This window comes from the organism of the source record quoted next, unplaced genomic scaffold (assembly GCF_019419815.1).
Source record: "Pyrus x bretschneideri cultivar Hongxiangsu unplaced genomic scaffold, Pyrus_bretschneideri_v1 Contig22, whole genome shotgun sequence".
NCBI lineage: Eukaryota > Viridiplantae > Streptophyta > Magnoliopsida > Rosales > Rosaceae > Pyrus > Pyrus x bretschneideri.
The window spans coordinates 3,606,968-3,633,783 of NW_025999524.1; the positions used below are offsets into that span (position 1 = coordinate 3,606,968).

At 36.3% G+C, this 26,816-nt stretch overlaps 2 protein-coding genes and 2 long non-coding RNA genes across 4 annotated transcripts; 1 reads left to right on the forward strand and 3 right to left on the reverse strand.

Moving 5' to 3' along the window:
* Nucleotides 1–1,409: 1,409 nt before the first annotated feature.
* Nucleotides 1,410–5,426, forward strand: LOC103946894 (probable isoprenylcysteine alpha-carbonyl methylesterase ICMEL1). Its single transcript, XM_009357717.3, has 11 exons — nt 1,410–2,138; nt 2,883–2,959; nt 3,120–3,189; nt 3,280–3,360; nt 3,631–3,705; nt 3,855–3,956; nt 4,037–4,177; nt 4,391–4,456; nt 4,568–4,711; nt 4,910–5,000; nt 5,138–5,426. Exons 1-11 carry the CDS (start codon nt 1,738–1,740, stop codon nt 5,297–5,299), a joined length of 1,410 nt encoding a protein of 469 aa, XP_009355992.1. The 5' UTR covers nt 1,410–1,737; the 3' UTR covers nt 5,300–5,426.
* A 222-nt stretch (nt 5,427–5,648) lies between these two features.
* LOC103946909 lies at nt 5,649–7,419 on the reverse strand. The gene is made up of 2 exons (XR_667222.3): nt 5,909–7,419; nt 5,649–5,789 (listed from the first exon to the last, which is right to left on the reverse strand). It is a non-coding gene; the product is annotated as an uncharacterized LOC103946909 (long non-coding RNA).
* A 382-nt stretch (nt 7,420–7,801) lies between these two features.
* LOC103946916 lies at nt 7,802–8,596 on the reverse strand. The gene is made up of 2 exons (XR_667223.2): nt 8,079–8,596; nt 7,802–7,975 (listed from the first exon to the last, which is right to left on the reverse strand). It is a non-coding gene; the product is annotated as an uncharacterized LOC103946916 (long non-coding RNA).
* Nucleotides 8,597–9,552: 956 nt separating this feature from the next.
* Nucleotides 9,553–13,820, reverse strand: LOC103946921 (ABC transporter G family member 21). Its single transcript, XM_048584686.1, has 5 exons — nt 13,439–13,820; nt 12,450–13,248; nt 11,000–11,194; nt 10,700–10,881; nt 9,553–10,528 (listed from the first exon to the last, which is right to left on the reverse strand). Exons 1-5 carry the CDS (start codon nt 13,661–13,663, stop codon nt 9,878–9,880), a joined length of 2,052 nt encoding a protein of 683 aa, XP_048440643.1. The 5' UTR covers nt 13,664–13,820; the 3' UTR covers nt 9,553–9,877.
* Between the last annotated feature and the right edge of the window lie 12,996 nt (nt 13,821–26,816).

Consider the following 26,816-nt stretch of genomic DNA (forward strand, 5'->3'; position numbering starts at 1 on the left):
TTACGGTCATGTGCTTTGTCTAAACTTTATAGTTTGGTCAATTTCCATCTATTAGTTCTGCCACCACTGGGATTTGGATAAGCGCCCGTATTATAATTTCGTTTTCTTACGGATATTTGCATGCGCATGCACCTTTTAATGTTTTCTACGTGCACGGTTCATCAGACAAATGGATCTGCACAATGGAAACATTAACTTGTAGACTTGTAGTACTGCCACATTTTGCATTTTAATTAGCAGTTTCAGTTTGGTATATGGTTCAGCTTAATTAATCATGATCTGATCAACTAATGTCTAATCTCTTTGGCCCTTCATGTCTCAATACTAACTTAGTATTTTGAGAGATAATATAATTAACGTTTATGTCCACGTGCAATTAATAGATATACTTATATGTGATGGGAAAATCCCCACTTACATGAGAAATAATTTTTTATAGGAAAGGGAAATACAGGTCGTGTGATGTAACATTCAACGTGTTATAATAAGGATAGATAACATGCTTCTTTTTTATTCAAAAAAGGGGATCAGCTAGTAGCTTCACAATGACAGTCCATGTTCATCCTTTTCGGGGCTATAATGACTCACAGAATCATTTTCAACCTCCCACTGACCACCATCCTGTAATTCCCCAACAACTTCCACTTCTAAGATATATTAACAAAAAAAAACCCACAAATTCTAATTTGAGTAAAATATTAATTTCACGTGGCCATATTTAGAGTACACTGCGAAAATGGTGATGACATGAGCCCATGAGCAATGGCTTAATTTCTGTGATCAATTACATGGCTAATTGAATTAAGATTTGTTAATTCCTACTGTTGTTATGTTCTGCTCGTGTGCTTTGCTTTCATGAGTCAAAAAACGCTTCAACTCATTCAGGTCCACAAACAAACATCCGATCTGCAATTCCAGACCCATCAACCTTCACAAGATATATTGGAGACAATGAAGACAAAGCCCATCATTTAGACCAGCCCAATTAAACAGGGTAATCATCCAATTGAAAGTGGGAAGCCACTGAATGACTAAATGAAGATGAAAGTTTTAACGAAAAGTCTACAATACTGTTCATTTTAACGAAAAATCATATTTTGACATTAAAAAGTCATGATACTATTCACTTTACCCTTTATTTTACCCTTATCGTTAAAACTCAAAATTTTCAAGTTCTTTTTATTAGTTTTCCTAATAAATATATTTATGGAAATGATAACGTTAAAGAATTAAATTGTTAATATTTTAGAGAGAAGGATTAGTGAAAATCGAATTCACATTACAATGTATAAGTATGATTTTCCGCCATTACAACAAAATATCATTTGCAACCAATTAGTAAATATCATTCTAGTTGTTATTTGGAAAAAAAAAAATTCCCAGAGGATTTGATCCTAGACCACGGCTGCATAAATCCGGAAAATATCTCTTTTCTTAGTTGCTATTCACAGTATAACAGCAACCCACGTGGCAACACACAACTGGCCTGCACGACCCCAACTTCCTCCCTCTTTCTCCTCTGGTTTGCTTCTGCATACCGAACGACTGAAGACTGCAAATTTTAACAGTTCCCTCCCATTTCCTCTTGGATCTCCATATCTGACAATTCCCCAGATTTCCACACTTCCCTATTAAAACCCAGAAAAGCAAACAGTCAGTTATTACGGTTATTCACATAGCTCATCAATATTTGCTGCCAAATATTCTCTCTCTAGAAACACTTTCTCTCTCTAGAAAATGCCATCCCAACAGATTCTGCCCATAACATATCACCCTCCTCCACAGAAATCGCTACTCAAAGAAGCACAGGACGACCCGACAACCCGGCTTCTGTTGTGCTCGAATTTCGAGGATGAAGAAAGTAACACACCTGTGTACCCCCCCCTCCCCACCACTTCCGCTGCCGCTCCACCACCACTTCTATCCAGCTACACCACCACTTCCGCTGCCGCTCCCAGCAATCACCAGCAGCGGCGGCGCCGGACCGCCAGCGACAGCTCCCTTTCTTCCCACTCCGATGAGGGCAGCCGCCACACCTTGGCCGTCGATGTGGAGCACGCTGCTGTCGATGTGGAGCACGCTGCTGCCGAGACGTTCTTGGTCACGCGGTTGAGTTTGAAGCTGTTAAAATATCTTGGGTATTCAAAATTTCTCTGCTTTATTGTGTTTGGATTTGATGATTTAACTGTTTTTGGATGTTTTTGAGTACCCATATTGTCATTTGGATTGGAATTCAAGGGACTTAAATTTTAGTCCCAACTGAGTTAGAGCTGTAAAAATGGTGTCTTTTGAAGTGACCTGGTAAACTAAGAGTAAAAATATACTATTGTAGCTGGATCTCCCATGAAATTAGATTTAAGGTGTTGGGTTGAGATGAAAATCTTCAGAAGATAAAATTTTAATTAAGGAATTATATTTTGGGGGAAATTTAGATGAAAAACTAATACTGGAATTATTGATTGGAAAATTGGGACATCAGATAGAGTCATTTTACATTCATGTAACTAGGGAAACTCGACCGTCACGCCATTACGCTCACATAAGAACAACACTAATGAGTGTTGGAAGAACATTGATAAGGTTGTAACAAAGAGACAACCTAAATCGTGCAAAATGGAAGGAGTGTAAACTGGTTGGAAATTTGGAAATACTTAAATGGGACAACCTCTAAAAATCGTCGTCCTAAACATTTCACATTAGAAAGAGAGAAGATTTGGTTTCAGAAGTCACTTCTGTTTTGTATTTTGTAGAACGAAAGATGATTTGTTGTGTTACATGGTATTTGGAATTTCAACTATATATATATTGTACTGTTTCTGCGAGACTCATTATAAAACTTATCCGTGTGGTTAGATGCTTCCTGATCGTATATTTTTATTCAGGGTAGGCTACAGATGGATTAAAAGATTTCTTGCCCTTGGTTGCTATTCATTTTTACTTATGCCAGGTTTTATTCAAGGTTTGTTACTTTCGTACATATATGCTTGACCTCTTGCATACCTTTTAGACATTATACATGTTTTTTAGGGTCCGTTTCATAAATTAAATTTGTAGGCATTATCATGACCGTGACATAGAGGACTCAGGGAAGCATGACTAACCCACCTTTCTTTTTGAAGTTGGCTATTATTATTTCTTCTCCCGTCAGGTTCGCAGAGGTATAGTTTATGGTGATCAACCAAGAAATAGGTAGGATACGAATATCATAATGTTTTTGTATGTATTTGGGACAATATTCATTTGTGTTTCAGCATTAATGCCTGAAGTTTTGTTCTGCAGGCTAGATCTATATCTACCCAAAAATAGTGATGGGCCGAAGCCAGTCATTGCATTTGTAACTGGTGGAGCCTGGATTATTGGGTGAGTGATGTTGATCCTTGGCAGTTTATTTTTGAATAATTCCATGAAATGTCTAAGCTAGCAGTAAGCTTACATTTCTGTTGGTTTTCGGAATGTCAGTCTGAAGCAGTGGAGCTGAGAGGTTACTTTTCCGAGTTCTGTTGTTTCTTATGCCTGAATTGTAGATTCAATGGCATATTTTTTGTTTGTTTGTTCAAATATGGTCTTAGTTGCCTTCTTTTCACAACAGATTACTGCTTATCTATTCTTAACATATTTTTGCTAATGCAGTTACAAAGCATGGGGTTCTCTTTTGGGACAACAGTTATCAGAAAGAGACATCATAGTGGCGTGTATAGATTATAGGTGAATATAAACTTCAAGCAAGCACACATACTACAAATAACTGATATCGGTTGTCTAAATGAAACTCTGTTCTGCTGAAGTTCCTTTCTAAATATACGGAGATTTGAGCCTCTCTGAAAAAAACTAGTTGACATGACATCTTCATGCAGAAATTTCCCTCAGGGTACTATCAGTGACATGGTAAAGGATGCTTCTCAAGGCATCTCATTTGTGTGCAATCATATTGCTGATTATGGAGGCGACCCGAATAGGTAATAAATTATGTTCTTATTTTTGTATCATTTTTTCTGTCGTGGAGGCAATTCTAGTGGCTAATGCTATGTTTGTGCAGGGTTTATCTGATGGGACAATCTGCTGGTGCACATATTGGTGCCTGCACCCTCATTGACCAGGCAATTAAGGAGGCAGGCGAAGGAGAGAGCTCTTCTTGGAGTGTCTCCCAGATAAAGGCTTACTTTGGTCTGTCTGGAGGGTAATGACAGTCTAAGATGAATATAGTTATTAAAGTTATAGGTGACAAATGTTTTGATTAAAATGAATAATCATTGATTTTAAGTTATCAATATGAGAGGTATTATCCACAATCCGATCTTGCTGAATTCACCTGCTGTTTTGTTTTATGTATTTTTTTGGTTGTGATGTTTCTGTGTTCACTTAGTCTTCTCATTCTGACATGCTCAAACAGATACAATTTGCTTAACTTAGTGGATCACTTCCACCACAGAGGTCTATACCGTTCAATCTTTTTAGGGTAAGGACCTTCTTGCTCTCCGAGAAAGTTGATCATACATATATACTCTTGTAGTTTCATATTTTTACCCCGAATTGCATTAAATGTTTATGACTCCAAAACCTCTCACAGCATAATGGAAGGAGAACAATCATTGCAACGTTTCTCTCCAGAACTCATGATTCAGGACCCAAACGTTAGAAATGCTGCTTCTCTCCTACCCCCTATTATTTTATTTCATGGTACTGCAGATTACTCAATACCATCAGATGCCAGGTATGCATTTCCCCTGAAATGAATTATTTGATTCCAATGGAAATAGTGCGAATCTGTATAGCTGGCTCTTCAGAATTAAATTCTTATAGTTCAGTATTTAAGTTTAGTATCGCTTAATAGTATACTAGAATGGAAAACATACTATTCAGAATATGGTTCCTATGCTCACAGGCTTTGACAACCATGTTCTCTGTGCAGCAAGAATTTTGCAGAAACTCTTCAGAGACTTGGAGTGACAGCTAGATTGATTCTTTATGAAGGGAAGACTCACACGGATTTGTTTCTTCAGGTAAGGGAGCATTAAAGACACTTCTTTTCTGATTTGCCTGTTTCGTAAAACCCTCTCCCCAAGAAGGAAAAAACACACTAAAAAAAAGAAAAAGAAGTCTCGTATATTAAATATATTCGGTGGATGTGTTTATCCAGGATCCAATGCGTGGTGGTAGAGACAATATGTTCGAAGATTTAGTAGCTATCATTCATGAAGGTGATTCAGAGGCTCTTGCCAAAGATGCAGTGGCTCCGCCAAGAAGGCGCCTTGTACCTGAGTGCATGTTGAAGTTGGCTCACCGTGTCAGCCCATTCTAGCCAATTTGTCTCATTTATCAACCCTCCTTTGAGTTTCTTTGTGATTGATTATCCATTTTGTACATATCATTAATGACAGGTGAAGTTTTTACCCCTTATTTTTTGTGCAACCTTCAAATTTACCCTATTCTCATGTCTCATATCAAACATTTTCGTACCCTTGTTATTGTTCATACCAAAGTATTAATTAGCAAATCATATTTTGTGATTTGAAGTGAAATAGCTTTTGATCTGCGGGTAATTAGCTCATTTACTCAAACATGTTATCTTATATTCTCAAATCCTGAAAACATGCATTTGCGCCTTTGCGCGCTGTATTTGAGTTTGATTATAGACAAGACCAGTAGTCTATAGCTAAACGTGAGTTTTTATTTCATTGGGATGGCTTTACATGGATTAGATCAAAGTTACCATGAGAAAACGAAATGAAATCGTTCTCTTTTTCTGTATGCTTTGGTCACTTCTTTGCTGCAGCTTTGCCGTCTTTACCCTGTCAGTTATCATCAGTTTGTTAGTGAAACCAAATTAACTAGGCAAGAAGGTGACTGAAATGCGAGAATATGAAGCCCACGGTGTTTGTGAAAATAACTGATAACTTTGTGCATATACCTTCTTGGGTGCGGGAGCCTTCGGTGCGGCAGAAGCTTTCTTTGGGGCGGCCTTAGATGCCGGGGCTTTGGCTCCGCCATCACCAGCCTTGGCAACGGCAGGTTCTTTCTTGCCCTGTCCGAACTGTTGGCTGCCGAGTTGCACTTTAGCCTTCATGGATGCCATACTCCTCTAAATTCTGGTTTCTCAAAGATACGAAAAATTTATCGTGTGATTATGACTATAGGCTGCTTCTGAACCTCCCCTTTTTATAACTGCGGTTCACCACCGTAAAAAAGGAATTAGAATAACAAGTTATGATACAAGGTGGCAAAGGGATAGTGGTGTTTTTAAAAGAATGGAATAACTGGTACTGGAAAAAATGGCAGAGAGCTGGCACTTGAAGGCTGCGTTGGCATCAGATGCTTTTGCTGACTTATTGCTTGATTATATATACTGAAATTATGAGAGAAATCAAATTTTGCCAAATGGGTGAATGGCGTTTTAAACGAATAACATGCGATCACGAACATAATTATACGCTTCTTTTCGGAAATAAGTTTGTGATTCTTAGACTTTTGGGGTCTTCTGGAATTTCATTATACAATGGAAGTGGATCTGGGAGTGAAAAATACAATCGAAAATCACGAAAAACTACCGCGATCCATTGCTCCTAGTGCGATCCATGAGACTATGAAATTATGTGCACTTAAATGTCCGAACTTTCAGATAACCAAATGTTGGAAGACCAGTCTTCGGGGCTCAAAAATCACATCCACTGGCAAAATAGAAAAACGGATGTGGGTTTTGCTCTGTGCTGCTGTGCATGTCTGTGAATGTGACATTATATGTACGTCCATGTCGAAAGAGTAATATACATTATCGGGCAATATTTTAATCTAATCTGAAGGATGAGGAAGGGAATTTGAATTGTGAGTGCAAAGGGGGCACAATGTCCTAGCCAACTTGGCTACACCTAAATTTTAAATTGTAAATGTGGGCGATGGTGACAGTATTATCCGATATTCTGTAAGGGCCGAGCTGAGATAAATGCTTATTTTTAAACTGTCTTAAGTTCATTTTTCATGAGAAAAGATCATTTTGTATGAATTGTAGAAATGGAGTTAGTTATGTCTTTCTTCTTTGACTCTTAACTGGCTATGAATGAAGAAGGTCCTTGTTATTCTTCTTTCCTGTTTTGTTTTTAGCATTGATCTTGTAACTTATGGGGTTGCATATATGTATTTGATTTTATCAGACAACAGGACGGTATGTGCGCAGATGATCTTTAGCCAACTAGAAACGGAACAATCCAGCTTGGTTGCATGTTTGCAGTACAACTTATACAGCATTGCAGTTTGCAGTCTCTCGTATTGTCTGATCATCTGATGCATCAAGTTCGCAAATTTAACGCCCCGTAATCTTACAAGTCTTCTATCTATTTCACTTTTATCAGATTCTCTCTTTAGCATTATTTCTTTTTTGGGTTCAGGTTTAGCGTTATTATAATAGATCAAAGTTTAATGTTTTGCTTTCAACATGAGCATTTTTCTTATGAATTATCATTTTTTTTAATAACATTATCAAACCTTATTTACCAAGAAACTTGAGTTCTTGATATGTTTTCCTTTCCTCCTTTTTGTGATCAAAGTTGTTTAAATTCACTTAAAACACTGTGTAATATTAGAACGGAAACGATAGATTCTCTATGGAGGTTCCGGATGGTGAAAACGCACACATACACAGAACCTATGGATTATTTTTCATGATTAAACGCTTGAACTTTCTCAGAATCTTCATATTCTTGCACTATTGTTGTGTAATCCATGATTCAGATTTACGAACGCCTTTCTGAAGGCCTTATGTGTTTACAAATTAATATTTCTTGTAGTTTAAACAAATACCAAGCAGAGGTTCCTCTAAAATAACGGTATATTTTATTTATTAGGCCAAGCCTAAAAGGAGATACATAGTATTATCAGAATATATGAACTATGGAAGACCACAGTGATTTAGAATCTTCATGCACTCCTCGCCTAACGCCGTTGCTTTAGTCTAATTCTTGGCTGCAGGCTTGCTTCCTGTTGTCTGATAAATCCGTCACAAAAAAAAAAAAATTAAGATTTTAATAAGCACATATTTTACTGCCGCATAAGTATGAAATTATATGGATGTATTTAGTCATGCTTACCTTCTTCCTAGGTTCCCTAGGCTTTGTCTCAGCCTTCTTAGGGGCGGGTTTGGAGGCCGGAGCTTTGGGCGTGGTACCACTAGCTTTCTGTGCAGGCTCTTTCTTGGCTTGCCCGGCAGAGGGTTGAGTGCCAACGGGTTTCTCGGCCTTGAGTGATGCCATTTCGATTTTGTTAATCTTATACACTAAAGTATTTGCTTCCCGTCTGGACTCAAGTGTTAGCTCTACTACGATTCAACCAATTTATAGTCGAAGCTCGTAATTGTAACACGGAATTAGAATCCTACAGAAGCAGATATAAGGTGAACAGAGATGTGATTGCACATGAGCGAAGGGAATAAAAATGGACTGGTGGCCTGTTGGGAGATGGTGCTGAATCGGATGCTTAATCGAGACATATCTAAAATGACATCATTGGATACGTATTCGAGTGCGCGCATTGGTGGCTAGTTGATTTCGGTTTGCTTAAACCTACTGAGAAGTACATCCACTTTCTGTAAAGAAATCATGTAGGCATCAATCCATGCGTGTGGCCTAACAGATTTTCTTATTATTCCAAATGCTGCACTAAATTTCCCCCTAAAACATCCGATTATAGCGTTTTAGCACCTGTGCATGGTTGCGTCTCATTTGAAATTTTGATATAAATTGCAATCCAATAATTGTGTGTTGGAAAATATTATATAGTATTTAGGTTTATTTTAATGTTTGATTTTTTGGGTTAGTATAAGGGTTTCGCTTCCTTGCTTATTAGGGTGAGGTTAATTTTCCATATATACTTTGTAACTCTATGGAAACAACTCAGTCAAGATGTAGCCTTTTTAGCTCATGTAGCCTTCTTGGCAATTCCGTATTTCTTGTTTAATAGATTTAGTTAGTTCGTTGCGTACTTTGATATTCAACTTACAATTTCAATTTTTCAGCATTGAAGAAGATTATGGCAGAACTTTTTACTGTATTAAAGCAAGTAAAAGCCAGCCAGCTCAGGAAATGCTACGTTTTACCAGAACACCATTTGCAGCACTGCAGAACTGTCTGTTGCATTTAGGTAACTACTTCTGAAATTTGATCAGTTGCTAAAAAATGATTTGCTTGGTTACTTCACCAAAACAAGTCCAAGCAGGTTCAAGTAAACCCATGTTGCAGCCCACAGAAAAACTGGTATACAGCCTGCAAGTTTTAGTAACTGAGCTCCGGATAATGAAGACGTATATTTGTGGGATTGAGAAAGTTTAGATTCGGACCCTTTCATACCTTTGTTTTTTTTATCTCACCAGCTTCATTTGATGGATCTTTACTAGTAAATCGTCTAATTTATTCACATTTTCAAATTTTCACCCTTTGCTATTTTTGAGCATGGATTAGGATCATAAGTTAGAACTTTGGCAATAACATTGAGGGCAAGGGCATGGGAGTTAGGAAATTAAGAAGAGACGGATAGTTTTGACAGAAAAATTTACAAAGACATGTCACATACTGAAATTCTCTCTAGTTATTTAACAGTTCTGTTGTTTCACATTCTAATGGAATGAGGCATGTTATCAGCAAATTTAATTTCAATTTAAAAAAAAAAAAAAAAACTGACAATTAATAACATTAACATCATATCAATTTCCCTGTGAAGGAATACAATTAATTACGATTTCTCCATCCAGCATGCATGAAGTCTTGGTTCACAATATCAATTCAAAACCTTCAATTATTCAATTGAATTGGAAATCCAAACGTACGTCATCAAATTCTTTAGCTGCAACGCTGCATGTCAGGTTCTGATCTATCATCGTCAAGATTCAAGGAAGTCAGTGAGGTTGCCCCATCCTCAATGCCATATAAGCCAAAAACCTATATCCCACCAGCATCACAGCCAATGCAGCCACATCTATCCACATATTATCAAGACCTACACACTTAATACCAGGAAAGTCAATCACCCTACAATGCATCCCCATCTCACACTCATAAACCTCATGTGCCGAGTACTGCACTCCCACGAGAAGCTTGTAGCAGTAGTGGCTGAAGGAAACGTACTTCAACCAAGCTATGAAAGGCGGAATGTGCTGAATGTAATATCCACCGACAAGTAAAAACACCAGCATTGTCACAGAAGCCAGAGTTGTGCCTTGCTTCACATTCATTAGAATGGCTCCTAGTGCTAGCCCTAGGCCTTGAGAGACTAGCACATTGTAAAGAACAATGAAGAGGGTTAGTGCAAATGTGACCAGTGAAGGCTTGAGACCCCCCATCCAATAGCTTATCGTTATAAAGACTGTTGGGAGCACAAGCTCCATTGGCAAATCACCGACAGTTCGCGCAAAATAATAGGATGAGAGACGGTACATGCCCGAGGAACGTTCTTTTATCAGCATTGGTCTTTCCATGGGGAATGAAAATATAGCGTTGGATAGAGGGAAGAAACCCCAAAATATGGAGAAGAAGAAAAGAAGTCCCACCTGTTCAAGCTACTTGATTAGTATTGCTTTTTATTGTAAGTCCAAAACTAGCCTGGTTTTAAAATCAGATTTCATTTTAAGGGAAATAAAAACTGAAAATGAAAACTAGTTACTGAAAACTGAAAACGAATTTGTTACCAAACGAGCAGAGATGATAGGAAATTAGAGTACCTGATCTTGTATATGTGAAATGTCAGAATGCCACCAGAAAAGACCGGAAAGAATTGAAACTGACATGACTTGGAAAATCTTTAAGCCTGAGAAAGATTCATGCTTCCTCTCTTTTAAACCCCTTTCCAGCAAAACCCTAAATTCCTCCCACCAGCTGGTGGTCCATTGATAATTTCCTCTACCTACATAACATACATAGCAGAAATGAATTTCCAGCTGAAAATCCAGTTAAATAACAGCTCAAATCAAAGAGTAATTTATCACCTAGCTAGAGAGAGTTACTGATCTATTGAAAGTTACCTCTGGATGATGGTATTCTTGAAGAAGAAACAACTGTGTCTTTCTGAGTTTGCTGAATCTCTATCTTCAATGCAGGGTATAGATTCATTTTATAGGAAGATATTAAGAACTGCTTGGTTGTGTTTTGTTCTTCTTGGTGGTCTAATCTGCCACTATACTCTACTTGCTCATCTTGTTTAGCATTAGGTGCTATACCTGCTTGTAAAAAAAATATCCAAGAAAATTCTAATTAAAATGGTCAAAATTGTGGTACCTGAAACATAGTACAATTATTAAGGCCAATCATCCTAGAAAAAAGGATTAAATTTCAGACAAAGAAAACAATGTATATCCCACTATGTTTATATTTCTTGATGGTTAGTGGTGATATAAAGTCCATTTTGTGCTTCATTTTATCTCATCAAATTCACATGCAACTTGAACGTCAATGTAATTGGTTTGGGATAACACTATATCTTTGAAGTCGAAGTTGCTTGTAAGTTCTCTTCCTCGTCCACAACCCAATACCCATGGTAATGAGTCCACTGTCCCATCAATTTCAGGTGGTAACTAATTTGTCAGAATTAAATGAAAAGGATGCAAAACAAAAAAATTTCAGATGAGGGTTAAATCAGATTGTATGAGTTTGTTCATGCATAGGATAACAACTTGTATGGTACAGGTTTACTGTAATGGTCGCACTTCTTACTAATAAAACAATGATCATATATTCTTATATTATTGACAAAAGACTTTACGCGGCGGGGGATATCTTGTCATGCAAGCACTTCTCTATGCCTAAGGGTTGTAGCATTGACTTTGGTGTTTGATGGGATAAAAAAGTATGAAACCTAGTTTTGGTCTTAGGCTCTAGGGTTGGCAACCAAGTCCATATGTCCATGTGAGCCCCCTCCTTCTCTGAGAATGAGTGGTGAGTTGAGAGGTTCCTTTCAATTTTTCTCGGCTTTCAAAGTGCGATCGACTAAAAGGGACGTGGTCTGCCTTTGCCTTCTATTCTATTCACGGGGCCGTCAGTGCGATGAAGCCTTTTTCTTTGTGGACCACTCACTCAACGCACTAATATTGTTGTGAAAAAAATGGACTCTTACCCGAACGATTAAGTGCTAAAAGCTCCACAAACTTGCATAATCAAGTTTAGTTTGTGACGTGTGGGTGAGTCGTGAGGTTGACATGTACTAAGACTGGTAGTTAATAAATTAGGAACATCTTTAAAGGTGAGTGATGTTTTGGTCTCACCGTTTGATATGTCGATATATCGATTAAATGTCGTCAATCAAATTTACTATTCATAAAGTAAAATTTTGTTTTAAAAACACGTCAAATTCTCTAATTTTCTTAGATATATTAAAAATGCATGTTTATCAAATGAAATTAAAAATTGCTAGGGAAATAAAATAGTGATATTAGAAACTAAAAACCAAAGCTAATAATGAGAGAATAAATTTCGTACCGTTAGCAAGATCAAGCAAAAAATCAGCCGGGTTGATGAAATTGAACCCGGCCTCGTATCCAATGGACCCAAAATAATCCATGACCCGACCTGCATGTCCGCTATAAATTGGGTACCCGTCCGACAGCACCACCACTTTATCAAACATCCTGTACAGCCTACTTGACGGCTGATGGATGGTGGTGATCACCGTCCGTCCACCACGGGCCAACCGCCGCAACGTGACAATGATACGCTGGGCCGTGGTGGAGTCGAGCCCAGAAGTGGGCTCATCCAAAAGCAAAAGGCTCGGGTTGACAAGCATCTCCTGCCCGATACTGACCCGTTTTCGCTCACCACCTGAAACGCCACGTAGTAAAGGCCCACCAATTATACCATCACGACACCGGTTCAACCCGAGCTCCATTATCACCGTCTCAGCTTGCTCTATTTTCTCTTCCTTTGTGAGCTGCTTGGGCAGCCTTAGCAAGGCAGTGTAGGTTAGGGTCTCAAGAACAGTGAGGTGAGGGTACAAGACGTCATCTTGCGTCACGAAGCCGGTGTTGTGCTTCATGGAGCTTGAGAAATTTTGGCCATTGTATGTTATCTTGCCGGAGATTTTATTCGGCAAGCGGCCGCCCAGGGCGGTCAAGAGAGTGGTCTTACCGCTGCCGGATGGCCCCAACATTGCGAGTAGCTCACCGGGTCGAACGATTCCGCTCACTCCGTTGAGTACAGTGCGTGTTGGTTTTGGCTCATGTGAAGCAACACAACCTCCCTTTGCTGTTTGCAGCTTAATACTGTATCCGACATCTTCAAACTGTAGCGAAATGTCAAATTACGTAAATATTAACTACTATAATAGTACCACTTCTTTTTTTTTCTTCTCAAACATTTTACTTAAATACTTGCATGTTACGTGTAACATAACATGCCAAATTATTTGGTAAAAAATCATTACTCGCAAATTATTGAAGGTGCGAATTTGTTATGTTTTCTTTTTGAATTACCTTGAGTGTTACCGGGCGCAATGATTGGTGCAAAATGGAAGCTCTGTGAGAGGTTGGTTGGGGCTGGTCCGTCATGTCATCACCCAAACATGGGTTCACATTAGTCCTTGATGAAGCAGAGGGTTCGGCATGAACCAAACCATTCTGATCGGGGCGATTCAGATTAGAGAGTAGAATGTTGGGTGGAGTGTTTGTCATGCTCGTTTCCTGCCCAAGAGGTATCATAATTTCAGAAAATGTTGCACTATGATGATCGACCCCAGAGAGAGAGAGAGAGAGAGAGAGTTATGGATTCAGGTAAATGGAGAGGACTCAGAGTAGAGAAAATGTTTGGCAGGGAAGAGAGGAATTAATAGGGGAAGGAAGGAGGATCACATGCAAGAGAGCAAGACATGTGACGAGCCTTATAAAGTGACCGAAGGCACGAGAATTAAGCAAGCAGCAGATCACTGCATAAAAAAAATAATAAAATAAAATAAAATAAAATAACAAGAAAAAACAAAAAGAAATAGTAGTGCTGTTTATTACTTCGACTTCTACCAGAAAGAGACCCCAACCAACTCAGTTGGATTGAGTAATCTAGGTTTGCAAGGGGTGATGCATGTATTCAATTAACACAGTGTTTTCTTTCCTACTTTGGTTTAGTTGGTGTACGTGTTCGCAAGGCATTTGTTAGGTTCTTGTATTGTGCAATCATCTTATACCATACATATTTATCACTCGTTTAATAATTGTTTGCCACCTGGTGGATTGAGGATAAAAGAATATCATTTAGCTACTGTTTGTTGTTGAATGAATTTTTTTTGTTAATGCCTATGGATATAAGAATAAAATAAAAATTCAGAGTTTGAAACACCCCTTTAAACTAAAAAATGAATTATATTCGGTTTATTTTTCTCTCTTATTCTTGTATTAAATTCAAATGACAACTTGACAAAGATCTGGCTATCAAATTATGTCGTATATATTACCATTGCTACTGTATTTTAATATTCCTTGAGCTTTGGCAAAGGTAATAATCTAAGGGTATATATATTATAGCAAAAGGATAAATCTATATTTTATTTCAAAAACTTATAAATCTATATTTTATTTCAAAGGGAACCAAAACCAGGTCCTACTTTTAAATTCGCATTCCCATTTTCCATAATCACATGATATGATTTGATGTCAGTGAAAATGTTGCATGTATCGAAGCTTAAAATTTATGTCCAGTTCCTGCATTTGGTTTGGCCATTAGACTACTTTGTGCTTGAGGCGGAGATAATGTTCACTAAAGGGAGTGATATATAATTCAAAGTAGTGTCACTCCGGTCCCATTTCCAAAATTAGAAGCACAAGACATAGAAAGTATGCATTGACCTTTCCTTCTTTGCTGCTATCTAGCTTACTCGAAAATTTCGAATACAAAAACTGCTGTGGTCCATAAGCTCGAATTCGTCCTATATTATTAGATTGGTCGAAGATGTTCCCTTGAGAATTCTTTCTTGCTCACGAGATTTTAATTGTTGGCCATGGCCACCAACGGGTATGCTTAATATCATGTGTCAAAGTAACTACCATCTCAATAAGGGTAAAATAAAACCATTTAAATAATGAATATTTAACTTCATTCGATTTTCAATCTGAAACATGCTTCAACATTATAGGGTCAGAGAGTTGACGTCCCCAAGACTGATAAAATATTCCAATCAATTAATTAAGACTAATGAAGTTGCTTATGCATCATCATCATCCACTTAGGCGTTGAATTTAACTTTAAATGCATAGAAATTCAAGTAACCAACCACATACGTTTATTTTTAATTATCTTGGCTTTATTTTCTTTGTAGGGTATCTTCTTTTGTGGTGTGCCTACGGAAAAAAGAAAGGAAAGGAAATGCTGGGTTCCTCAAGCGCCTTATAGGTGTCAAATGCCTATTCAATGTATTCATTATACGAGTGGCTGAGATTGTGTCGTCTTTCCCTAAAAGGCTTGGTCTCTAGGTGGTGTCACCGTCATTGAAAGGTTGCCATACTTTTCCATATTTAATTTTGGTAGGAATTGGAATCACCATGTAGCAGTTTGGTTGGTGGTCGTGATGCTAATTACTATCTCATTAATTTATAACTCGTTTAGATGTACTTTTAAAATGATTAAAATCGTTTTAGATGAAAATATTTTTCAAAATAATCCTTACTAAAAATGCTAGTAAATCTTACAAAAACACTTAAAGTACTTCTTGAAATAAGTACATAACTGATGTTTCTTGTAGAAAACACTTTAAATACTTTTGAAACCCAAAAACATTTTCTCTAAAAACGTTTTCAATCATTTTAAAAGTATATCCAAACGAACATTTAATTACGTGTTTTAGGCAGAAAGAGGTAGCATCCATATGTGTTGGACCAGCGGAAATAAAGTATATATAGTTTACATGTGATCGAATTATTCGGACGATAATATAATTTAGATATAGATTTGATCAATTAAGCACATGCTCCGTCGGAAAATTGGAATGATGATCTGTTAAGATCTTTGGTTTTTCAAGAGAATATTCGGATACATAATTGTGTTAAACTTCTATTATATTTGCTTCTAATTAAGTCTTGATATACAGTAAAGCGACAAGAAAAACACCTGCCAGTCCCAAATTAATCCTAATTAAAAAACGTGTACAAGCCTCTCTTCTTGGATTGAAATACATATATTGAAATGCATATATTACACACAAAAAATAAAACTATATTCTGTTGATTTTTATATTTACATGGATGATTGAAATTTATATATGTAAAACGTAAATGAGTATATAGATGACACAACGTGATACAATAGGTAAAGAAATCGAACAAAGTATCATGCAAAAGGAGTAATACTCGAAGCTTTATTGAATAAACCATTACAGAGTGACCAGTTGTTGGAGACGAATTTCAGGCTCGTATTTCATACGACACGTTCTGAATTTGATTTTTGGCACTGGTGAATTGCACAATGATGGCCAGGGGAGGCTAAAATGCCTTTGTGAGTCTTCTCGATCCTCGAAAAGATGGACCGCCGTAGTTAAGCCATCACCTGATTCCTTTTTTTCTTAAAAAAAAAAAAAAGAAAAAAAAAAAGCTTTATTGAATAATATAAAGGTCAACAACCCTAAAACTGCAAAAAGGATGCATTTATAGGAAGTAACGTACAAAATATCAAAAATATCTGCAAAACTTAAAATGTCTTTTTAGGCTAATAAATAATGAAATTCGACTGAAAATGGCTGTATATCAGGTCAAAATATTAAGTCTTGGTCGTAATGATGGTCGCTTTGAACAGAAACTCATGGCTTAAATCAAATACCGCAGTCCAATTGTACAATGATTGAGCGTTGTTGCCGAATTTACGCTTATCAAATAATTTTCGATCCTTTAGCCATATGTTATACACAAGAATGTTACTGTTTCAACAATTGCGATGCATACCATATTATATTCTTTTGTCACGAGAAAAAGAAAAAGAGAGACTTCTTTTCTATGCTTTTTACCCTTTACTATACTGCACACTACAGTAATTTTGATTCGTATGCGCTTTAGGAGTCGTCTTGGGGAGCTTTGAAGTGCCAGGTGTTGCTCTGCTTTGTTTGGAACTCCTTTTCAAGACGTATTCTTTCCACATTGCCATGAAGGAATGGATGACAATTGGTACAACTTTTACATTAATCCACACATAGCCACGTATAGCATGGCTGTTGTGCCTTTTTCCCTATATTTTTTTCTTCCTTTTTGGCTATTCGATGTGAGTGGCCAATGAGCATGAAAAATTATCAGATTATTTACTTTAATCGCGATTATAATAAGATTATAATTTATCTTTTTTACCATAACCATAAAGAAATGAGATGATATGTTTACAAAATCTAATAATTTGATTGCTCAGCTCAGAAATGATCCCTTAACACAATTTGTTTTATGGATAATTTTTTTTTTTATCAGTCCCCTTCGTATTGGAGACTCACATGTGGAGATCACTCTTGGGGAGCAAGGAAAGATTTTGTGATAATTAATTCGGGTTTAAGGTCAATAATGATCCATCCCGCGCGAAGTCTAACTTATAAATCTCAAACAGGAAAACGTTTATGCATTTATTTTAATTTTAAAGGATGAAAAAGTTCATTACTTCATGATTTCATCGACAATAATTTTCAGCACTCAAGCTATGGTGACCTTGCAAGTGCACTTTGGAAAATTCATAGCTCTCCTTTAAATCACAATGTGGGGTCTGGAAGTTGATGACTGCGATCTTGTTTCAAACAGCTAAAAGATAAAGGTGATTAACAATTATATACATTAATCAGAACTAATATAAATTAATTAATAACTTGAGGGAATATTTTGCTTGATTGTTTTTTATTATACTAATCATATTTCAATCGGATTCTTTTGATTAGAAGGAAATTAATAATTATTGTCTGTTGTTAGACAAATAAGTGTTTGTATCAGTTACCGTGTAAGACTTCACATGGTTGAAATATGTTTTTTATACATAACCCAACCATATGTTAGTTTGTATCAATTACTGTGTGAGACTTCACATCAATCAATAATGAATGGTGATTCTCATGAGTAATTGTCGTTAACATGGTTGAGTAGCTTCATCTTTAGAGAATTGCTTGTGTACAATGCATGTCTTCCTATCAACACATGTCAACTTCATGAGATATATATAATAAAAGATTACAGGGGAAAACTAACATATGGTCTCAATGAGCCCCTTTTAATGGAAGGAAGAAAAAGTACGTGAAGAAAAATAAGTGATAAGGTTAGTTTAGCATGCATGTTAAGGAAATTAGCGACAAGGGTTAGTCAACTTTTTTCTAATCAAGTGAAGTTCTTCTCAAGAATTAGATATAATTGCAGGCGTACATGGAATCATGTTAGGAATCTTACTAGGATCATGCATGAATATCGGTCAGTCCATTTTGGAAAGAGAGAGTGAGGAACGTGAAGGAGAGTGAGGAACTTCTGATGAATATTTCATGAGAAAACATTTACAAGACTCAAACATGTATAGAAGGAAGGAGAGAAAAGAAGAAACATGCTTCAAAATCACTCCTTCAATAACTTCTTAAATCACGCTCAATCTATCTATTTACAATAACAAGAAAGGGAACTGTTATTAGCACTTCAAAAATCTCATTCTACACTCCTCACAAGTGTATTTTTCTTTCTAATTATAGAAAGTTTGGAGTGCGAAATGAGATTTTTGGAGTGCTAATAACAATTCCTAACAAGAAAAACATCTTCATCTTTGAGGTCACCATGTGAGAAGGCATTCTTCACATCTATTTGACATAGAGGCCAACAATGGTTAATGACAACATATAGCAACATTCTCATTGTGTTCACTTTAGCAACTGATGCAAAATTTTCTTTTTAATCAACTTCATATGTTTGAGTAAAGTCATGAGCCACCAAACGAGCCTTGTGTCTCTCACAATCCCATCAGAATTGAACTTGGTCTTATATACCCAACGACTGCCCATTGTCTTCTTTCCTTTGAGAATCTTGACAACACTCCATGTGCCTTGTTCATGGAAAGTTTGAAGTTCTTCTGCCATGGCATTCTTCCATACTTCATGAAGGTTTGTCTCTTGAAAACTTTGGAGTTCATGAGTACTATCTAGATTACTAAGAAACGCAGCATGAGATGGTGAGAATTTTTGTAAGTGATGAAATCTCTTAGAGTATACTTGGCAGTGTAAGTGACCTAATCAAGTATGGATGGAGGGTGACGATCTCTTGCAGGATTTCTTCGAATTGTAACCTTAGTTTTGGGCGGTGACTCATGAGCTTGGGATGAAGACTCATGAGGCTCATGATGTGTGTCTGGATCAACAGTCATCTTTTGGTTGCCTTGAGGTGAGGGAGGACTAGGCATAGAAAACAAATCATGTAAGAACTCCCCTGAATCTCACTATCTATGGTCTTGTGAAATAAGGAGTTGTTTATCAAAGCTTACATCCCTTCATATTATGAGTTTTCTAGTAGCTGGATTGTAACACATATATCCCTTTTAGGTGGATGAATAACCCATAAGCACACACTTAGTAGCCCTAGGTCTAGTTTGTCATAATGAGGAGATTGAATGTTGACAAAACATGTGCAATCAAAGACTTTCCAGTGGGATAAATTGATTTTTCGATCCTTCAACACTTCATAGGGTGATTTAAATCCTAGCACTCTACTAGGCAGCCTATTAATGAAATAGGCTGCGATAAGACTTTCTTGTGACTAAAACTTCTTAGGAACATGCATATGAAACATAAGAGCTCTTGCCTTCTCAAGTAGTTCTCGATTCTTTCATGTGATAATCTAATTTTGTTGTGGTGTGTCAACATAACTTTTTGATGAAAGATTTCATGAGTACTCAAATATTATGTCATATTATGGGACATATATTCAGTGCAATTATTGGATTTTAATATATAAATATTAGATGAAAATTGAGTGCTAACAAATCTATGAAAATCTTAAAACACATTTGCAAGTTCACTTTTAAATTTCAAAAGGTACAACTAAGTGATCATTGTAAAATCATCCACAAAGATTACAAAATACCTATATATATCCATCAAAGGATTCAAGCCCTGGACCCCAAATATCTGAATGAATGATTTCAAAGGAAGTACTAGCCTGGACATAGAAGAATTAAAAGGCAACCTGACAGACTTAGACATGTGACAAACATCATATTGAAATTTTGGTTTTGCACAAGTTTGGGAAGGAATGGGAGAAGAAACAAGCTTCAATTACTCCTCCAATCACTCCGTAAATCATGCCTAATCTATTTATAATGAAAAGGGATCCTCTCTGGGTCTTTTCCTCCTAATCCATTAAGTCCGGGGATCTAGACCGTTGAATTTTGATTCAACGGCTAAATTTATTATAACTCTTAAAGTAGACCCTTGTTTGTAACCTTTGAATCAAATTTCAACGGTCCAGATCTCCGAACTTGGTGGATTATAAAGAAGAGATCCGGAGAGGATCCCCTTCCATTTACAATGACAAGAAAAGCATCTTCCCTTAATTGACACTGATTGATGTGGCTTATATCTAGGATAAAACCCTAAACTCTGGACGAGAGTTGTTCCCTGGATAAAACCCTAACCCTCATTGAAGTCAACTTCCAATAAAAGTGAAGGGTATGGAAAGATAAGTGATTTTTATGCTCTTTTTACTTTTTTATGTCCTTCTCTTTATTTACGTTTATTGAATTGAATAAATTAACGAAATTAACAGTCAAAATTAAATAAGAATGTGTAATAAACTAAAAAAATATGTGAAAAACACTTTCCGTATCTAAGACAGATGTAAATAAAAAAACGTAATATAAACATATGATTTGACTACTCCACGAATTTAGATACATGCATGCATGAAGCAAGTGACAAGGCTACTTCTGTACTGCTTAGTACTTGTGCATTTTGACAACTCTGTGCAATAAACGAGCAAGTTTTCATTTTACAAATAACATATAACTAACTAGGATCGATGAATGTGAGGCCAATAATATAAATGTGACAAAATTGTACCGTACCTTTACACTATGATCTTTCACATACTCTAATATTTGGAAATGAAAAGACATATGGAAGTGGTCGAACATTGGGGACATGCTCATATCAGATAAGAACAAATCGATCGTCTTGTCCAGACAGCTTTACGGAAACATTAATAATTTAATAAGAAGCACAAGATGCAGCCCCACTGTATTGCCTGTGCATTGCATCTTATTATGCTCTTTTGAGTTTTGACACCACTGAATTCCCCGTCGATCGATATCAAACGAGCAAAGGCATTTGGGTAGGTATGCTTAGTTAAATTAAAAATATTGGGACACTGCACGCTATACTAAAGTGAAGCATCCCACCATATCATGTTCATGTTGAGTATGACATCTACACTCATTTCGATTAGTGCCTTCTTCGCTTTGTTGTAGTTGTCTGCAAGTACCAGAGAGCACGGAAGTTAACCTCACCATATAATCCCTATTGGCTATTGGTTCTTTGTTCATCTCCAAGTTTAATGGATTGTCCATTAGGGTTCTTTTCGCACGTCAATTTTCCTTTCCTATTTATCAGACTAATTAAGGTTGAACCAGTTAAATCTGTATTTATCGATAATATTAGTTGCTTAAATTATGTGTTTAATCATACAAAATATATGTACATTGAAAGGTGGAGGAATAAATTAGTATCAAATTTATACTATCTACGAGATTCAAATTTAAGACATTTTGCTTACAAGAATACCACCATAATACTGTTTTCTATTCCTATCTTATTGGTTATCAAATAACTGTATGGATTCATTTGGCTGGGTTATGAGATTTTAAAGTTGGGGACTTATCATTCCCTAAATATGGCTCTGTTGTTATTTATGTTTTTTTTTTTTTTTTTTTTTTTTTGTGAGTCAGTAGTTGTAGCATATGGTAATAAGAGGTTTGCATAAGGTGTTGGGTTCAATCCTCTTTTCTCACTTCTTTTTTAAGGAGCTTTAATTAAGCTTTTGGACCAATGATTGTCTTAACTTTAATATTGTATTGCTATAGTTCAATTGGTTGAATATTGTAGATGCTTCTCTAGAATGCTATGATCCCCAAGCACTTCTAATTTTTTCTTGTCGAAATCAACCAAAGGGCAACATTTCCAGAAGTAATCTCAAACAGACCCTTCATAATAATTTGGATGTCCAAATAAAAAATAGTGATATATAACTACTGAGAACATATTCAGTGAACAATTAAGATTGTAAATTAAATTTAAGAACTTAAACAAATAAATTAACCACACTATGCTTTCTCTCTGCAACTGAAATTATTATGATTAAAATAATCTACAATAAATCTGGTTGCTCAGTAAAATGAAAAGATTTGGGTCATTGAATTTCCTTTTCAGTTCCTATCCCACGTCTCCATGTTTACTCTATCGGTGTGAATTTTTAATTCTATGTTTCTATAAATAAAACTTGGAATTTTATAGCAAAGATATGGTAGAGATGTACAAAGTGAGGAATTCATTTTCCTTGTGTTCTCCTCTAGCCGTTAGCAACTTAGCATCCCAAGTGTAAACATGGAGACAACAGTTAAGTTGATTCTAAGCTATTGTTGGCCGCTTCGCAACTGAAAGTTGTGGCGAAGGAAGCTTGGTTATTGAGTGTGAAGCTGATAATAGAGTTAACGGAGAATTAACAAAAAATTGTTTTTTTTTTTTTTTGGCTTAAATCCTAATGGACTTCATCACAAGAGTTTAATTCAATTTTTTCTAACATGAGGGTTACCTTCCAACTACCCTATTACCATGAGGACTATATATCCAATTAGATCTTAAATTAAATAGGAGGTGTGATTATGGAATCTCTTGGTATGCGCTAATTATGATTACTTTAAATTAGAATCCATGAAGGCCACCGCATGCAATGACAAGCAATTAATCTCAAGAAAAATTGCATGAATGGCACAAAATTATTATCCTTAAATTCCAAAAAATTAATCTTTAAAAGGCATTAAAGTTACTATATACACACCAATACATGCGTGCCACTTTCCATTAGGGAACTTCGTTCTGGCTAGCTCCAACATAATCCTTTAGTTTATCTTTATACATGCCATGGTCAAGGGTCTGGATTTCGACATTTAGAAGGTGTAGTTAGGCCGAAGTGCATGTGGACTCCTGATCATTCAGTTTAAGTAAATATAACATTAATACAACACATGTCATTAACTTAAGTAAAATAGGGCCTTAGCAGTAAGCACTACATATTGGGGTTTGACCATTTTAAAAAACTATATATTTTAAATGGCGAAATTGATGGCTGCCCTTAGTCCACCCGGATAGTATTTGATATGTTGTAGCTTTCCAGGCATAACCAAACGAATGTTGCCAGGACGCATATCCGCTGTAGACTCTAGAGTTATGGCATCTACAGTGTCTTATCCAAAGCTTTAATCTATGTACATATGCTCAATGCTTAATGGTGCTTTACTTTAATTATTCTCTGTTTACAGTTGGTTTAAACGATTAAGAGAGAGCACACTCAGTACCTATGTCCGTGTATGGTGATGATTGCGGTTGCTTTAGAAATTAGAACACTGCAGTTTATTAATTTTAATGCGAGATAAGAGGTGGCCAGCTGGTGGCCAGTGACAGGTGTTGTTGCGCGTACTTAGTGAAATTAATGGATTAATGCTCACCATAGTGCATCAATTAAATTTTTAATTAGTCAAGCGCACAAAACAATACAGAAAAATCTCGATCGAACAAGTATATATACCACCATAATCCTTATTTGCATAGCACCATAAACTAAGAATCGATGTTGGATTGAAAGGCAATATAAATTCTGGAAGTTTTCAGCTCCCACTTAGACAAAAAGAAAAGAGGAAGAAATAGTAACAGTAAAATTCAATCAGAACATAGAAGGAAGGATATGTATATATGTCAGCAAGCATTTTCGTTACCATATATATTACACCATTGACTCAGGTGGTTTCTGTGGCCTAAGTAGCTAGCAAGGGCCACTGCACTGATTTGGTTTAGATTTTCTTATCAACTGATAGGTAAGCAGGTAAAAATTAATCCACTGCTTATATTGACATAAAGGGCTGTCCCAGATGATGGTAACACGCACTGTCAAGGATGCAGAGGGATATATAGGTTACGAGCCCCGTCTTTTAAATTGTTATCTTATCATCTGCATAACATGACAAGTGTTAAGGTTTTGTTTCTCACAAAAATCTCAGTGATATAAGAAGTGTAACAATTTATTATATATTGAATTTTATTCTATCAATTTTTTGATATAAAGTTATTATATTCTTGAACACTGCGGTCATTTGTCACGCATGAATTAATGAAAAATATCATGGAATTGGTGGCAATCCAACAAATTATATATCGATCATTGTCTGGAATCTAAGATTAACAAAAACACACACTGTTTTAATGGGGAGAAGTGGATATTCAAGGTTGACACGGATGTCACTGGCAAAGAATTTGAAGACCAAAAGCCAAAGGCACCACCCACATCAGTGTCAATTCCATACACAACTTGCGTTACGTACGGCAGCATTATCAAGTTGAAAAAACTAGGTTTGAGAATTTAAACATTTTGTTACAATTACAGTATGGCCCCTCTAAATCTTAATTCGATAGGGCTGCAGATTTGTTCAACTTGTAGTCGTTGGCATACCTTCACTCGAAAAAAAAACGTTTTATTTGACTTCTATGGAAGCTTTTCGATCGATCGTCTCAATGATCGAAATGGAAATGGAAATTGGTAGAATTAACCTAGTAGTAGAAAAGGGGTTGATTATTTAGTACTAATGCTGCAGCTTTGAGCAATAATATTGGTCCTCCTGGAATTTTATTTTTCTTTCTGTGTCGTTGAAAATGACTGAAACCCTAGCTAGAACTCTTTGGATTAGCAAGGGCATCCGAGCAAGCTCTGCACTGCATTGGATTGCGTTATTGAGTGGGAGACATAAGGCAGATGAGCCTTCAGGATTGTACTAAACTAGACGGTGCATTGATTTAGAACAAATAACTTAAAAGATTGAAGAACGATTGAAAATGCATAAGTCAATTGTAAGATCCAAGCATTGCATATTTGTTAAGCTTCGGTGTTCGATTTGGACCCATTTACCCGCCGTGGAAAAGAACCTCGCTAACAAGGCTAGGCGATTTACCTTGATATATGAGCATTTTGGCCGAATTCTGTTGTCTACTATCTGAAATGGGATTTTAAGATATTTTCGGTATCTCGTTATTTCTTTAATTCGTTCTATTTGTACTTGTACAAAGTCTAGCGCTAAGATGCACTATATAAGCGACATTTACGGTGCTAGGGTTGCGACCTCTCGATATTATTCCATCAACAAATTTGATATTTTCTCAATTTTTACGGATTGTAATTTACTATTAAATTCTAACTTAGGAAATTTTTGTTGCACATGATTTGTCGTGCAAAGCTCGTTACAATTGGGTTTGCTCGTGCAAAGTTTTCGGTTTTTTATTTTTTATTTAATTAAATTAATTTAATATTTTGCGTGACAAAATTAATTGTTTTTGAGATGAAATATTTTGTTGTGCAAGGTATTTTATTTTTGGTTTATTATTTCTCTTATTTTAATTTAATTATAATAATTGTTTGTGCGATGAAATATTTGGTAGCGCAAGATTTTTTGAATTTTTATTTTTTTAATTTAATTCTAATTTTTTAATTTAAAAAAACTTACTCAATCCTATTTTCATTTTAAAATTGGATTTGAAGGGGGATAGAAAAGTATGGAATTTAATTGTATCTTTATTTTTTAATTACTTTAATTTAAATTGACATATGAAAAATAAAATTACATATGAAAATAGTGATCAAATTATCAATAGTATATATTATATTAAAAATGTACACATAAATTAACAAAGTACAATAATAAAATCCTAATGCAAGTCTAATGTGGAGGTAGTGGCAGGGGATATGGTCTGATAATGTCCTAATCCTTAATTTTCACTGTCAAATTCTCAACGATTCCCTACAAACAAAACAAATATGTTCAAATAACCAAAAAAAAAACATAAAATAATACCAAAAAATCGGCATAATCTCCGCTAAAATTGGCATACCCCAAATCCTACCCCAAACTCCATCCCACACCAAACCCAATTAATTAACTCCAAAAACACATATTAATGAAAAAAAAATTAAAATTTTGGGAGAAAATACCTTTTGGCAAGATTGAGAGCGAGTGAGAATGCGAGAGAGGAGTGAGAGTGAGAGAGTTAGAGGAGATAGTGAGAGAGAGAGAGAGATGAGAGAGTGAGTGAGAGTGAGAGTGAGAGATAGAGAAGAGAGAGGAGAGATTAAGTGAGAGGAGTGAGTGTGACATCCCACATCACCCAGGGGAGTGATCCTTATATGTATATTCCTATCCCTACCTAGCACGAGACCTTTTGGGAGCTCACTGGCTTTGGGTTCTATGGGAACTCCGAAGTTAAACGAGTAGCGCATGAGAGCATTCCCAGGATGGGTGACCCATCGGTAAGTTCTCGTGTGAGTTCCCAGAAACAAAACTGTGAGGGTGTGGTCGGGGCCAAAAGCGGACAATATCGTGCTACGGTGGTGGAGCGGGCCCAGGAAGTGGTCCCCCCCGAGCCGAGATGTGACAGTGAGTGTGAGAGAAAGGGTCGGATTTGGGGAGAGGGAAAGAGAAGAGAGGTAAGAAAATAGAGAAAGACATTGAGAAAATTGTGGATGTGTTATTTTGGTTTTAAAAACCATATCACTTTGCGCGACAAAATATTGGTCACGCAAAGTCTTAAAAAAAAAAAAATTTGAAAAAAAATTTCCCACATCCCAT